Here is a 15,775-nt window from a genome sequence, read left to right as displayed (position 1 = left end):
GTAGTAATACCTATTTGAATACAAAATGGTTTTTCTAGCATATTTTTTCTGTAATTATTGATAATTTACAACCCCTTCTTTTTATTTCAGTGTAGTCAGTCGCAATAGCTTATTTTGCTGGGAAATGGAAAGGAGTTGGTAACCATTAGATATTTCCAAATTACAAAACATTTTTAATCGACAACAGACTTAATTACAATTACATGTAATTCAAATAGATTATACTATTTTTTAAAAATATAATGCGTGAGTATTTTTCAACATCACAGAATGCTCTTATAAACTTAAAGTTATGTTTACCGCAAATCAGTTTAAATATTTATAACTTTAAAAAATTGGAAATGGCTGGAGATTTTATAATTATAATCTACTGTCTGTCGTATTAAAGTAATTCCACCCTCCTGTGATGTCATCAGATTTTGCAAAATCAATGATACATTTAGATTTATGCATGATAGGAACATAACTTTTGTTGGAGTCTTTTTCCTTTAGTTATTGTAAAAAAAAATCTTGTTAAAAAATCAAGTTATAGATGAATAATTAATGATATGTTTTAAAATATTGAATCCAAGGGCAATAACTCTGTTTCTATTGATTTCTTTATCAAGTCTATTATGCGATGATTTCCTTTATTTTTTACAGACATTTTGTATATTTTTGTGATTTAAGATACAGTTTCATGAAATTGTTATGAATGCTACTATATCGTCATAACCACTTTGTATGGAATTTTAATAACGCTGTGAAAATTGCAATTTTCTGACGGTGATATATGATTCTGTTTATGTACGTCTCATATCTTAAAAAGTGTGATGACCTATGTATTTTATTTGATAATTTGTTAGTTTTAACTCTAATAAATGGAAATGAATACACATTTTAAACTTATATCAGACAAAACTGCGAGTATGGAGTTACCTTAAGCATTATATTAGGAGATATTCATCATCAGATTTGCAAAAAGCTGCCGTTATAGATAAATCTAATTCATAAATTTCCTTGAAATAGAATTAACAGCATACTTTTAAGGCAGTTGATATTCTTCATTGGAATATTTTGAATTAGATCCTTGACACTGGTGTGAGTGTTTCTGAATAATAACCCTGAAGTTTTCCTAACGTTAGGTAATCAACCCGTCTTGCATTCTGACCCAGGGAATTCAGCGGATAACTTATTACAAAATTATATGATACTAGGAGACTATATAACGGACACAGCTCCAATATTCATGCATAAGTGAGTACTGTATGTCGATTTTTGGCACAATTATCGTAAAAGTTGCACTTTATTTATGACTTCAGTATTATTATTACTGTGGGGGTGGAGATATTTTATATCCAATTATAGAAAACCTAAACCAGCAGAGAAAGAAAAGATCATATAGGAAATATTGCGGATTTATACCGTTTTGCTATGTGTTATGCAAATTAATGAAGTATTATTTGGAATTGTGAGGATCGTTCGCGTCAGGTATAGAAATGTTCCATCTAGTTTATTATATATACATTGTATGTGCTTTTAATTTACACGACAGCCAATAACAAATGAAGAGATCACTTTATCTTCTTTAAAATGTTCTTAGATTGTATATATATCTTATTAGACTTTTCTACTTTAAGCAGATATGTATAGGAAAAGTGTAGAGAGTAGTACTAATATAAAACAGAAAAATGACTTTGTAGAGGCATTCCATTTTTACGATAGCTCTATATACGTATATCCTGCTTACACATAGATTTTCTTCCTTTTGCTATCACGGTCTCTGTTTGATTCTATCACGGTCTCTGTTTGATTAGCGTATTTCGTGTCCTTTATTTTCATTTGCATTGGAGATGCTTTTTGTTTTGCATAAACATCAAATTATGAAGAGAGTTATTACTAGTATAAAGGAGAAAGTTTGACTTTGGAAAAGAATATCGCAAGCTTGCGCTCTGCTTTACATTTCTTATACATATGTAAGGGTTATAAAAAAAAAAGTGCTTCGGCATTTTAAACTATTTTCAAGAAATGCAAAATACAAAGGTCGAGATACAATAGATTACATAGACCCCTTTGATTTAAACATTTTTTTATTCAATAGATAATTGAATAGGATTAGGCAACAGACATGTCCTATAAATACCCTTTCCCTACAATGTCAAGGCAATGTTATGTATTACATGTATACTATTCCAGAAGCGGTTTTTTTAACTTGATATATAGATGTACAAGGTAAACACGTTACATTTTTTCTCTTCATAAGACCACAAGAGGGTTCCCTTTAATAATATATCCAATTTGAAAAGTACATTTAGATTAGCAAGGTTGTTTGTTAGTTCAGATCTCTGGAGGAAGAATCCGGGCATCTCATAATTATCTTCATTGTGATATCCACATCTATTACACTATGTACATATATAGACCCCCGATTTAAGGTTGACTGTTAAAACTATGCAGCGGCTCTCAAATGGACACCCAAGACGATGGCTGTTTAGAAATCAATATTGATTTACTTGTTAGGGAATAAAGAAGTTTCAGGAAGTCCATGGATTTTTGGAGCACCAATTACCCATTGATTACGTTCTGTATCCAAAAGCAATGAGTACAAGCTTGCCCATTTGTGCTTATATATTTCTGTAGTAACATCCTTAGCATCAATTGTATGAAATACCTTGCATTTTGTATTTTCAATAGGATAATTCCTTTGCGTTTTAGAAACGAATTTGCAAAATTGTAGCTTTCGTGTTACCTCTATTTATGCTATCAAAACCAATAACAGTTTTGAAACAGGTACCATATTTAATTTGAGGATATCGCAATTAATATTTATTTTATTGTGACTTTAGATATAGCTTTTGGGCGGGGGTAGGGGACAGGCCCTTGCATGACAACATGAATGTCAGTCCTTTTAAGATACCTTTTCCTCGTCGATTCTCTTATCGAGTTTTCATTTGTGAATATCGAGTAATTGAAAATGACGTGGCCTTGTATAATGAAGCAATGATCTAGCTTGTGACACCTTAGAGGGACGATTTCACGACGATGGCCATGCATAGTTTGTTATGAGGAGATTTGGTCACATCTGTTGCTCTATGGATTCTTAAAAGAAATCGTTTCAGTTTTTTGTTCGAGGAATCTATCTATAGATTGGGGTTCTGGAAGGTGACACAATATCAATCCCAATGATTAATTCAGCGATTTACTTTTTGTGATAAAACTTTCAATATCCTCCGATTCACTAAATTTGAAAATGTTTTAATGATATTAATCATATGAAAGGCGAAGGTAACGAACAGTTATCGATCTCATAACTAACTTCCATATCAATCATATTGATATTAATGAGATCTTTCAATAAAATCAAAACCAAACAAAAACAAAAACCTGAAGTGTCATTGGTGTTAAGCTCACTTATCAATACATCGATTTTAAATATACTATACACTGATTTAATATAATACTTGAGCATTACGGTTGCTTCAGAGAGGTTATCTAGCGCCATCGTCCCAGTGGGAGTCCTTACATATCGCCCTTTTTCAGTGTCGTATCAAATTTACCTTTCGCTAGCCTCATCACTGGACATATATAAAGGCGTGGTAGGAGGGATTCTGTGTCCGAGGCTTGTCACTGTAGGTGCTGGATGTTTAAAATTTTCTTTTGGATCACTGGTCTCTACGAGATTCTGTGATCACTATGAATGGACATATTACAAAACCTCCCCCCAATGAGGTATGTACACATTGTTTATATAGATATATACATTTGTATATGAAAATTGCAACTTTCCACGGTTTGGTCGGATTAAGAAATAAAACATGTCGATGATCATGACTCCAACAGTTGAACCCAACTTCAAATCTTTTATAAACCATTCCTCTTCCTAAGACGAAAAAGACACCACAAGTGGTCTATTTTGCACCGTGTGGGTGTACAACCGTCGTTTCCAAATCTTCCACTCGCAATAAACCCCTTCTCGTTGATATTTAACTTTTACGTAATTCCGGACAGTACTTAATTGATTTAGTCCCCTGCTCATTGGAATGGTACTACAAACGGTCCTTTGTGTATATGCTATTAACTTGCACTCTTTCTGTAAACGATCGATGTATTTGCAGAGTCTCGTAGCGGTTCCCGCTTTTTCTGGTTTCATTAATGGATTCGATCGCAAGTCCATTCCTAATAAGCCAAGGTTTGAAAATAAAAGTCATTTTACAACAATGCAACAGTGACATCAAACACCTGAATATTGAAGATGAAGTAGTATTTATTGTGCTTTATTTTGATTGCGGTGTTTTACTGTCATAATGGACTTCCTGGTTGTTACAGTGTACGAAACGTTCAAATCTTTGATTTACAAAATAAGGGTTCCTGGAATTGAAAAAAAAAATCTGTTTCTCATTTACAGTATGATAATTGTTGTTCAATACAGAACTATTGAACATGTTGCAAGACACTTGAGGGTATAAATCAATGACGAAAATTTCTATTTCATAGAGGAAAACAAGATATTGATCTTTAAAACGCTCAGATTAAAGAATAGAAGTATCAATTCAATGGCTACTTTTAGGTTTTGATCTGATGTTTTCATATACTAGCCTATATATTGTATAGATATTTTATCGAATTTCATATATAATTTTCCTGGGACCAGTTGGCGGTAAATCAAAGCCTGTTCAGATATAGTAGGGCTTTATTTATTTAATAGTCCAATAGGCTGAGGAAACTCACCGGTTTCCATTAGAGTGAGATTAGGCTGTGATTTTGTTAGGAATCTTATTAACACATCGGACTCGGCATTTGAATATGGAGAAGTATTTGGATACTCGACTTAGGATTCGGGAAATATTCAGATCAGCTATAGTAAGTAAATTTGTGTTAAAACTTTAGTATTAATTCAAAACAACATTGCAGGTCTGTTTGTTTCCATATAGATTATTACAGAAAATATTTTAAGGTGTGAAAACTTGTCATTTATTTTAAATGACGAACTACTATAATTTTTTTTTAAAGAAATAGACACGGTAAACAATTGATGGGAAACATCAGTAAATTAATATTTAAAAGATGTTCGAATAATTGGGTAATATTTTATTGTAGAATAAGGGAACCTTTTGAACATTTTATATACTAATCATTACCTTATTTTCTTTTTGGGTCTTTTCTTATGAAAACTTAAGCTTGCAAGATTCAATTTTTAAAAATATTATATATACTGGTATAGTTTCAAAAGTTTTAAAGTATAATTTTGAGCAAAAAAAACCCCACCCAATTCGGGGTAGAGAAAAAAATGGAATAAGAATAGATTTAGATTTCACCATGTAACAGTTTTGTTTAAACATAACGCGTATTATATATCCAATTGTTTGTAAAAACAAACTATGTAAAATATACAAAGAACGAAATCAAAGGGAAATGTATATTTCTGGTTTTTTTATCCACACGTTAGATGATGTACAGATGATGTACAGAACTTATATTATCTCCCTCTCTATTCAATATTCCCATTAGAACACCGACCCTCTCTATTCAACATTCCCATTAGAACACCGGTAATAAAGACATGCGGGTCTCTGTAATTAGATCACAACTTCTAGACGTAGGTTGTAAAGAAAGTGAACATAAAAGAAAGGTGTGTTTAAGATTATTGTTCCAACCATTCCTTTCTGTGGCTAGTAGAGAATATGGGTTATCTTTTAACTAATGGAGGAAGCAATAATGAAAATGAATTTGAATGCATGAATTAATAAAATGGTTGTCCAATTCCCTGCTCACATTTTCATTTATTTAACACTTGATGTACAATGTAGTTGTATCGAAGTTACAGTTCATTGACTAGTACGTCAAAAGATTACATGCCTGTACATTTATTTGTATAATTAGATAATATATTTTCAGATTTTGTTTGTAAATAGCTGTACTAGATAGGAAACTATCAATTGCATTAGGAGTAGTAGAAGGTACCACCGATGTGAACTTGAACAGTTGGAACAGAAGTATAGACCTAAAGTAATTAGCTAGTCTTTATTGAACTACATGTATCTGTTAAGTCGGTTCAATGGCCTCAAATTTCCTGGACTAACTTTAACATAAAGATTGTACGTAGATGTGAGAACCCGAATGTCTTTACTCGGACAAGTAGCGTTAACTGATTCCTAAATTCCACTGATATCCGAATGTCAGTTTAGCCTTCAACCAAATCAATGACAGCGGCTCTAATGAGGAAAATTATACTTCTTCTGTCTCAAGTAATTCTAGACTTTGATCTCTGCAGATTAGAAAATTGGTGACGATGCAGACCATGAAATCCCAGCATAATTCCAGGTTTAACTCATGGGTCACGAGCTATTTAAAGTGTCTTATTTCCCCCATCATGTGGTCCTCTGTCGCTGGGAGATTCCAGAAATTGCTTTTGTCGCACATATCTCACTTGGGGGATGTTATAGAGGGATAAGATATCTCTCCCTGGACACTAAAATCAATTAACCATCTCATAAATACATTCAGCAGACTCTTTGTAGGATCACGTGACATGTTAGCCTTTTATCTACCAAATGAAATCAGAGCGGTGTATATGTGCATTTATCTCTTTTCAAAATCTTCTCTTGTTAACCATATTAATTATTCAGCATTACATATTCTTTAAAGATTACAGATTTATGAATCATAATTCTTTCACATATGTATAAAATTGTGTTTTAAAATGATTTTAATAACATGTATTCAATATGTGTGTTATTTCAAAATATTTCTTTTTGATCAACGGAACATGCTGATATCATAATCATTTTTTAAAGCTCTCTTTCCAATTGCCTCCGTTTCCCCTCTTCGTTCTGTTATAAAATTAGAAGTACACCCTCCATTGCCAACAAATAATTTGGAGTACTGAAACATTTGCTCTATAGCCAGTCGCCTAATAATGGCCATATCATATCTTTTACAAAGAAATCAAAATAAAATTCAAAGCAACATAACCATTAATACCTCTTTTTACTCTTTAGCTATAGTGATATGAAAATCAATTTTTTAAACAATTTTAAAATCGATTTTTGGTGTGATATTGATCTTCGTCGTTTTGGCGCTGTTTTGAACTGGATTTATTTGGTGTTGCTAATTCATGGTTTAGTACCTGGATGTTGTTTTCTTAGTTGTAATTAAGGAGGAGTAGCCCCTGGAGGGGAGAAAACTTTTGACGTTGACTCGTATTGTTATAAGCTAGTTACAAGCCCGAGTTCGTGCGTCATGGACTCTCGTGTGTAGAAACTATAATTGCGTACAATCAATTATTTCCTACTTGTACAAACACATATATTGATAACATAAATGGTGGGCACTTTCTAGCATCAGAACTTTGAGGGTTTTAATTGTGTCTCTTGACATTGATTAATACACCAAACCATCAAAAGTAATGATATAGATGCCTTATGATTTCCCACATCTTTCATTCATGTAGTAATTGATGAAATGTAATGCAACATCTTGTTGCTCTAAAGTAATCAACTTGTGATTTTAAGAAAATGATATGTGATATTCTACAACATTTTCTTAGAGCTATATTTATAAATTCCTGTGAAATATAATTATTATCACGTGAATTCCACACGGATGTTATTTTGTATTTTAACGAAAAGTGCAACCTATTTGTCTATGTAAAAATCTCCACCTCAATATGAATTTAAGTGTACATGTAGCAGATCTGTATATATAAGGAACATATGGTTTGTTATTACGTGTATATAATAATAGAAATGTCGCTGTAAGTGATGGTTGATTGTTTAACGTCCCGTCGAGAATTTTCATTCATACTGAGACGTCATCAGCTGTAGGTGAAATACCACAAAAGACCTATGCATACCACTCGGGGCCATGACAGTGGGGATTCTTTAAAGTGTCAAAGCCTGCCGCGACACGGGGCCTCCGAAAGACATGTGATTCTCACTTCTGCTGACCTATTTTTAACGTCATAGGTTTGACGCGGCTATGGCACGAGCAGGGCCCGAACTCACGACCTCCCAGTTACAAAGCGAACCCTCTTCCACTGAGATACCACGACCGGTTTTTGTAAATGATGAAGTTTGTATGATGCGAATTTAAAAAAAACAAGCATTGTGTAGTTATCAGCAAATATAGGAAATAATAATTCTTCCGCAATTTCTTCAAATTTTGTTGCATATTTGAATGCATGAATTTTGCCAAAATATTACATCTTTAAAGTTGAAAATTCTCGTTTTATAACAGAAGTTGATACTTTTTACGACCATAAAAAGTAACATTATCAATCTCCACTTTTTGGTATTCAGACGCATGCGCGCGCGTAGAACATAAACATTGCAGTATGACGCCCAGTGAGAGAAAGCCTACGTTGGTTAGACCTAGAATTTTGACAGCTTCTGCGGGAGGGGAGGGGGTTACAATGAGATAAGACTCTGGCGCGAGCTAATATTTACCTGGGGGATCAGTATTGCTGTTGGATAAACAAGAGCTGGGCGAAACACACGAGAGACTGGCGAAGATTAAGTGCTAAATCCCAACCCGTGTGGATCATTTTAAAAACATCACTAAAGTAATGTTTGATAATCACTAAATTATAAGAAATGGCGATCAATCCCACAATTAAAAAGCCTTTGCTGTCATTCAAAATACACGTGATGTACATATAAAGGTCCGAGTCTGAATGAAGAAGCCTTTCAATTCCAGATGATCTTCAAAGTGCAGTTGAGAGCATATTAATGCATTAAAAAGTTATTTAAAAAATGAACACCGATTTCTATCATTTTATCGATAAGTGTTAAAACACACAAAGAAGTGGAACATGAGCTGTAGTCTCTCTTTAATTAAAATGTAACTTTCCGCACTGTAATCCTTGCAGGAATCATGTGCACAGGTTATAATATCGCCATAATGTCCTTTTTTTTTAAAAAATTCATATTCCTACCCCCTGTGACGTCATAAGATTTTGTAAAGTCAATGATTATATAAGATTTATACATGACAGGAACATAAATTTTGTTGGAATTTTTTTTTTCCAATAGTTATTGTAAAAACTCTTATTAACCATAAAACATTTCAAAAGTCTTAGTAATATATGAATAACCAATTATATGTTTCAAAATATTGAATCCAAGGGAAATAACTCTAGTTTCATTAAGTTATTTATGAAGTCCATTATGCGATAGATTTCCTTTATTTTTCACAAACATTTTGTATATTTTTTAAAGAAACAGTTTCATGAAATTGTTATGAATACAATTATATCGTTATAACCAGTTTTTGTGAAATTTTGATAATGCTTTTCAAGGAAAATTGCAATTTTTTTCACGTTGATAAGAAGTATATTGTGCTAATTGATAACAATTTTATTAATACCGCAACATACTTATTTTATCATTTCTTTTTGTTATGAAGATATATTATTTGAAGAATCAACATTGAACCTATAATTCTAGAGGTGTGGAATTACCTTAAGTTTGCTCTACCTATTATTGTTACATCAAAAACCGCATTTCAATCGTTAACGACTTTTGACAAAGGAGTTTTGTTTTCTTACGAGCCAATATTGCATCATAAAACTAAGCACGTTCATAGATAATACGATTAAACATTGAAAATCTCATTCTACATACAAGTATGACCGTTGTAAATTTTGACTTTTTAGATCCAAAATGCATCACTGGTTACCCTAATTTAAAAGTAGGATTTATTTTTTTCTTTTGAATTTCGTCGGATTTGACAAGGAAAAGAAAAAACCAGCAGGACAAACAACTTAAAAATCTATAATTACATCAATTTGATTAAAGTATGCTGCTCCTTACTCCATGTCTTGGACCCTGGATCCCTTTGTGTAATATTTGTCGGGAATTACAAAGCGTCCTCGCTCTATCACTGATCTGATCAATTCCTTTAACAGATCGATCTGTGCACTTGGGTAACAGTTAGGTGTACATTTTAAAGAATACAAGGACATTTTTTTTTCAACCGAAAGTTAACAATTTAAAAGAGAAATCTTAAGGTTTTTTTTAAAAAAATTCTTTGTTTTTCAGGAATGATCCCTAGACATACAATGTAATATATTTAAGTTTCATTATTGAAAGTTATGAACATGCATTGGTAAAATAAGCTAATTGATAGCATACAGTTATTTTATGTTTGATCAATCAACTGACCAGGATATTTTCCCCTTCGGTGCTGTGAACAGTTCAATGTGTTCTACTGCCCGAGGCCAGCGGCCGAGGACAATATAACACATTGAGTTGTTCCCAACACCGAGGGAAAAATGTCCTGGTCTATTGATTGATCAAGCATTAAATAACTATTTTGCTACATTGTGTACATGTATGTGTAAATGAATAGCGCTTTCATTTTGACAAAGGAAAGTTTAAGGTACGATTTTATAATGCATTTTAACAGTCGTTTGTTTAAATATTAAAAATTGTGGATTTAATTATATATTGATAATACATGTACATTGCATGAATAAAACTTGACAGAGAACCACCACTCTGGTTCTACGCACAAGTACTATGCAGTTGATATTAAAAAGATGCTGGAGTTTTTCATTGACATCTTTGGTGATCAGGTTTTCCAACAGTCTTTTGGAATTCCAACGGGCACGAATTGTGCTCCTTCGTTACATGTAGCTGACCTGTTTTTATATTCTTACGAGGCAAAATTTATTCAAAAGCTTCTACATGAGAAGAAAACATCTCTTACTGTTGCCATCAACTTGCCATTAGATATATCGACTACGTTTTATCTATTAACAATAATCATTTTCATTGATATGTCGATTCGATATATCCCAGTGAACTTGAAATAAAAGACACTAGAGAGTCTTCCATATATGCTTCGTATTTAAATATTTTATTGAACAGAAATGCTTACGACAAACTAACAACTAAACTTTGTGCCAAACGGGATGATTTCAGCTTCTCCGTCGTCAACTTCCCATATTTATGTAGCAATATTCCATTATCACATGCATATGATGTTTATGTATCTCAACTGATTCCATACACAAGAGCTTGTTCTGTGTATGATCAGTTCTTAAATCGAGACTGGCTACTGACAGATAAGTTGACATTACAAGGGTTTCAACAGTCTCATTTTGCGAATACCACATGGTCGTTATAACGATCTAGTTTGCCAATACAACCTGTCATGAGGTCAAATGCTGTTTGATATGTTTCATACTTATTGTTAGGCCGCTCTTTATACATTGATTTTGACTACGGATTCCTACATTTCATTAAGATATAGGACTCACGCCAGGTTAACAGGTGATGCTTACTCCTCTTAGGCACCTGATCCCACCTATGGAATATACAGGGACCCGTGTTTGCCGACATCTTAATTTCGCATTCCTTTTGGGATTTATGAGATCGATCACTATTCGTTATCTTCACTTTTTCATACAGTGGGTTTTCTGCATGTATCCTTAAAAAATAACTTGAAAATTGGAGGAATTAAAAATTTTACATACGCAGTATGCCATCAATGAACACAGTCAATGGCGCTTTGATTGAATTACATGCATATGCACTTTGCTTAATTAACCAGGTCGCCTTCCTTGAGCTGCCTCATTTGTTGACATTAGCACATTAGTGTATAAATTCGAAACGAATACCTCGCTTTTCGGAATACGTTACTGGTCGCTCCAAAATTCAGAATTCAAACTATTGACAGGTGATCAAGTAAATCATATTCTATTTCTTTCAATAGTTCAGACAGATAAATATACCGAAAAAAATGCCCAAAATACTACACATTTAATAAAACAACAGAATCTGTTGCATTAGGTAATTTTCCGGGACTAATTTGATACGGCAATTAAAATATTCTGATATCAAAAATTTGACTCCACTTTTTTGGCACACTGTTTTCCCCTGTAATAGCTCGAAAACTTCATTGTTATTTCGGATTTCAAACATTTCGGTTGAGCATCACTGAAGAGACATTATTTGTCGAAATGCGCATCTGTTGCATCAAAATTGGTACCTATAAGTTTTACATCAAAGTGATAATAAAGAGTATTATTTTTTCTTCATAACTTTAATCTCATAAAATAAATGTACCTTGAAAAATAAACGAAAACATTTTAAACAATACGGAGGGTTTAACGTCCAAGTTGTACACTACTCACATTTCTTGAATGCATTTTACCGAACTAAATCGAACTACTAATGTGAGAACTAGCTATTCATGTATGTCTTTCATTTGTCCCTCGGTTATGATTTTGAATGATCCCCAAGCTCACAGCCAATATCCAATAATTCTCTCGCTCTTTCTTTCATATCACGGATGAAACGCGTTCGCCTTAGATTCCAAATATTGGCACATTTTGTAAGAAAGTTTAAAATTTGGCTGATTGTTTTTTAAAATTATTATTTATTTTGATATTAGTATCATTATTTTGTTTCCTTAATATAGTTGCTTCCTTTCCAATGTCTACGGATTGAAAAAAAATCAACCCATTAATATTTCTTGGACATTTTAAGAGTTTTTATCGACGTCTTGAAATCACATCACCATAAGTGCAGTGAACATATTAAAAGTGAACAAGACCGATGTGTTCTCTCTCTAAAAGTTGTACAAGAAGAAATCTTTATAAAACTATTTTGTATACATATAATTCACATACATTGCTCATTTATAAACATTGCCATTCCTAAACAAACGGCTACACTGTATTAAATGAACTCACCTTTCGCCTGGAATTGTAAAAAAAAAATCTGTTAGATGCAATACAGCCTTATTGCTCAATATTTTCGTATCCAAGTATGCACGACAGGGGTGGATCTAGAAATTAAATGAGGTGTCCACATCCGATTTCATAGAACAGAGCGTGTACGCTAATGTAGAGCGTACCCTTATTCCGTGTGAGTTTTATAGTTGCCAACACAGGGTAATTGATTCGAGAATATTTTTACTGGAGCTATCATGCGTCATTATTTTGATGTTGTGAGTACTACGTAAAAAGTATCATTGGGTGAATATTCAAGCACAATGAGAGACTTTTAATAAACATTAATTATAAGAATTGTCCATTCTCAAATGTAAAAATTTCTCCGGCTAATAAAATTACTCCGAACAGACAATATATAGGTGATTGGGTCTAAATCAATGCATGCTGCATTTGAAAAAACTCCTCATCAATTTACTGACTATTCATGTCTATTTTTCATTTATAGAATAGAATGAGTGGTAATACTGTGGTGGAAGACCCGGGGATACCTTTAGTGAACAGAAGAAACGGGAAATACCACAAATACGTGGAGGAGGACATCCAAAGCACGAGTACTGGCACCACTGTCATGTCGTCCAAATTTGACAACATCAGTTACCGTCTGAGTAGAAGGAAAGTTTTACTTCGTTACAGGACAATCATTGTCAACTTTGAGTTCTCTTGCGCCCTTTTAGGAATCATATTCATGCTGGTGGAGACTGAGCTATTTTTCCAAGGCGTGATTACCAAGTCTTCAGTTGTGTCTATCGTTCTCAAGTCGTGTATTTCCGTGACAACGCTCTTTCTTTTGATCGGTGTTATTGCGTACCATATAACTGGAATACAGTTGTGTATGACGGACAATAGCTTAGAGGATTGGAGGTTAGCCGTTACCTTTCCGTGGACGTACTTAAAAATCTTACTTGAAATAGGTGTTTGTATCATACACCCTATTCCTGGGAACATTTCAGTTTCTGCAATTGATCCCAATGGAAAATCCATGGATGTTTCCATTGACGCCATCTTGTCGATTCTCATGCTAATGAGAGTGTATTTGCTAAGTAAATTCATGGTGGTTCATAGCAAACTATTAACAAGTACGGCCACACAAAGCTTAGGCGCTTTGAACAAGGTAAAAATAAATTCAACATTTGTATTCAAGGCACTAATGTCTTCAATGCCAGGAACGGTACTGGTAGTGATAATGCTTGCCATTTTGGTCGTAAATTCTTGGGCCATGCGCACATGCGAAGCATACTACCACCCAGACGCCAAAAATTCTAATTTCTTTAATGACATGTGGATGATTGCAATAACTTTCCTAACAGTGGGTTATGGAGACTTGTATCCCAATACTTACTGCGGGAGATTCGTTTCCGTAGCAACGGGTTTAATGGGCGTTGGAACAACGGCTCTTCTTGTCGCTGTTCTTGCGCAGAAATTGGAGCAATCACGCGCAGAAAAATACGTCCACAATTTTGTCACCAGGGCACAATTGGACAAAGAGAGAAAAATCGCCGCAGCTGACACGATCAAATACGTACTACAGTTATGGAGAATGAAGAAGAATAATGAGAATAATAGTCGAAAACGAATTCGATTACACGGGAAGTTGCTGCAGGCAATAGCTGCTATGAGGGAAGCGAAGAATGAGAAGGCTTCTATAGGGGAAACTGCGATTGGGTTTATTGAAATTGCAAAAAGTGTTAATGACATCGTGGATCTTTCAGAGTCGCTTCAGGAAACTCAATCTGAACTTCAAATAAAAATGTCAGATATGGACTCCACAATGAAGGAAATGCAGACTAAAATGGATGCCATTTACAGTGCAGTCGTGAAACGATGACCAAGTGATCAGTTAGTCACTTGACGAGCCGTTATTACTTATCGGGTGGTGGTGAAAATGTCTGTTTTTAAAGTAATGCTAACTTTACTAACAAACAAGAGTGATTTCCACGTGTATCGTTCATTAGTACATCTTTGCTGTCGCCGTTTATGCGCCGTAAGCTTCTAGGTGCTTAAATGGAACGTCAATATTCATTGCCATTTGAACTGAATTTTTTTCTTCTTCATTCTATAAGCCCTGATAATAGAATTTAAACAGAGATTTGATATGTATGTAATTTGGAATGTTTTCTCTTCATTTTTAAGCCATGTTAATAGAATTTGAACAGAGATTTGATGTAAGTAATTTGGATTTAGACATACTAGGGAAACCAATAGTGTGTTTATATGAGATATCAACGATGTTTTCTGTAAAGTTGCTTAAAAACAGGTTTGACCGCTTATTGTAAGACTGTTTAATGGACATATTGATTGCAAGATACATGTAAGTCTATTGTGAGTGTTAGTATATTAATTCGCGTAGTCCTCGGATATTGTTTCATAGTCCCATATTGGGCCCAAAATGTACGACTAAATGTAGAGACGAATAAACTGGTGATACAGAAAAAGACAAATCTTCTGGGGGGTTTTCTCTCCTTTTGAAAGTAGGAAATAACAAAATATTCCCTCAAAGCATCTTATTGTGTGAAACAAAGGATATTGAATCATGAATATTTTTCAGTATGCGATTGGCTTTTTATATATATATATATATATATATATATATATATATATATATGCATGAATTAATATGCGTCACATCAATATCAAATAGTAGCATGGCGTTCATTAAGATTATTCATATGTAGAGCTGTAGAGTTGGACAAAAACGTGTGTATTTCCATTTGATGAAACCACAGGGACAATTCCATAAGCAGTCCGAGGCAAAATGACACGAGTGTAAACTTCTCGCCAAAATACCAAACCGTTGTACATTTCTTACCATTATCGCCGTATATTACCAGTGCAGGGGCCCATAGTATAGGAACTCGTGTGCTATAATCTTACTTTGATGTCACAGGCTGTCAATAGAATAAGCTTATATAGTATACATTATTGCTGATTTTTATTATGAAATGTCGTACTCCCGATTCATGAAACACTGTCTTTTCTAATAAGTACATGCTACCTGGTATTTTATGCGCAATAGGCGATTGTTTTATTTATATTTGATGCCAATATAATGCACAAGTG

At 33.7% G+C, this 15,775-nt stretch overlaps 1 protein-coding gene across 3 annotated transcripts in view; it reads left to right on the top strand.

Annotated features, from left to right (window-relative positions):
* Positions 1–15,775, top strand: part of LOC125682806 (small conductance calcium-activated potassium channel protein 2-like) — a 31,865-nt gene extending 16,090 nt beyond the window's left edge. The window contains exons 1-2 of one of the 3 annotated variants that reach the window (XM_048923403.2): positions 3,439–3,708; positions 13,164–15,775. In XM_048923403.2, coding sequence (XP_048779360.1) covers positions 3,673–3,708; positions 13,164–14,543 — 1,416 coding nt within the window. In that variant the 5' untranslated portion in view covers positions 3,439–3,672 and the 3' untranslated portion in view covers positions 14,544–15,775. Of the gene's footprint in view, positions 1–3,438; positions 3,709–4,196; positions 4,840–13,163 lie in introns of those variants that run through there. The other 2 variants (XM_048923397.2, XM_048923408.2) reach the window with 2 other exon arrangements.

Source organism: Ostrea edulis, chromosome 1, assembly GCF_947568905.1.
Source record: "Ostrea edulis chromosome 1, xbOstEdul1.1, whole genome shotgun sequence".
Taxonomy (NCBI): domain Eukaryota; kingdom Metazoa; phylum Mollusca; class Bivalvia; order Ostreida; family Ostreidae; genus Ostrea; species Ostrea edulis.
This window is presented reverse-complemented; position numbering and strand designations above follow the sequence as displayed.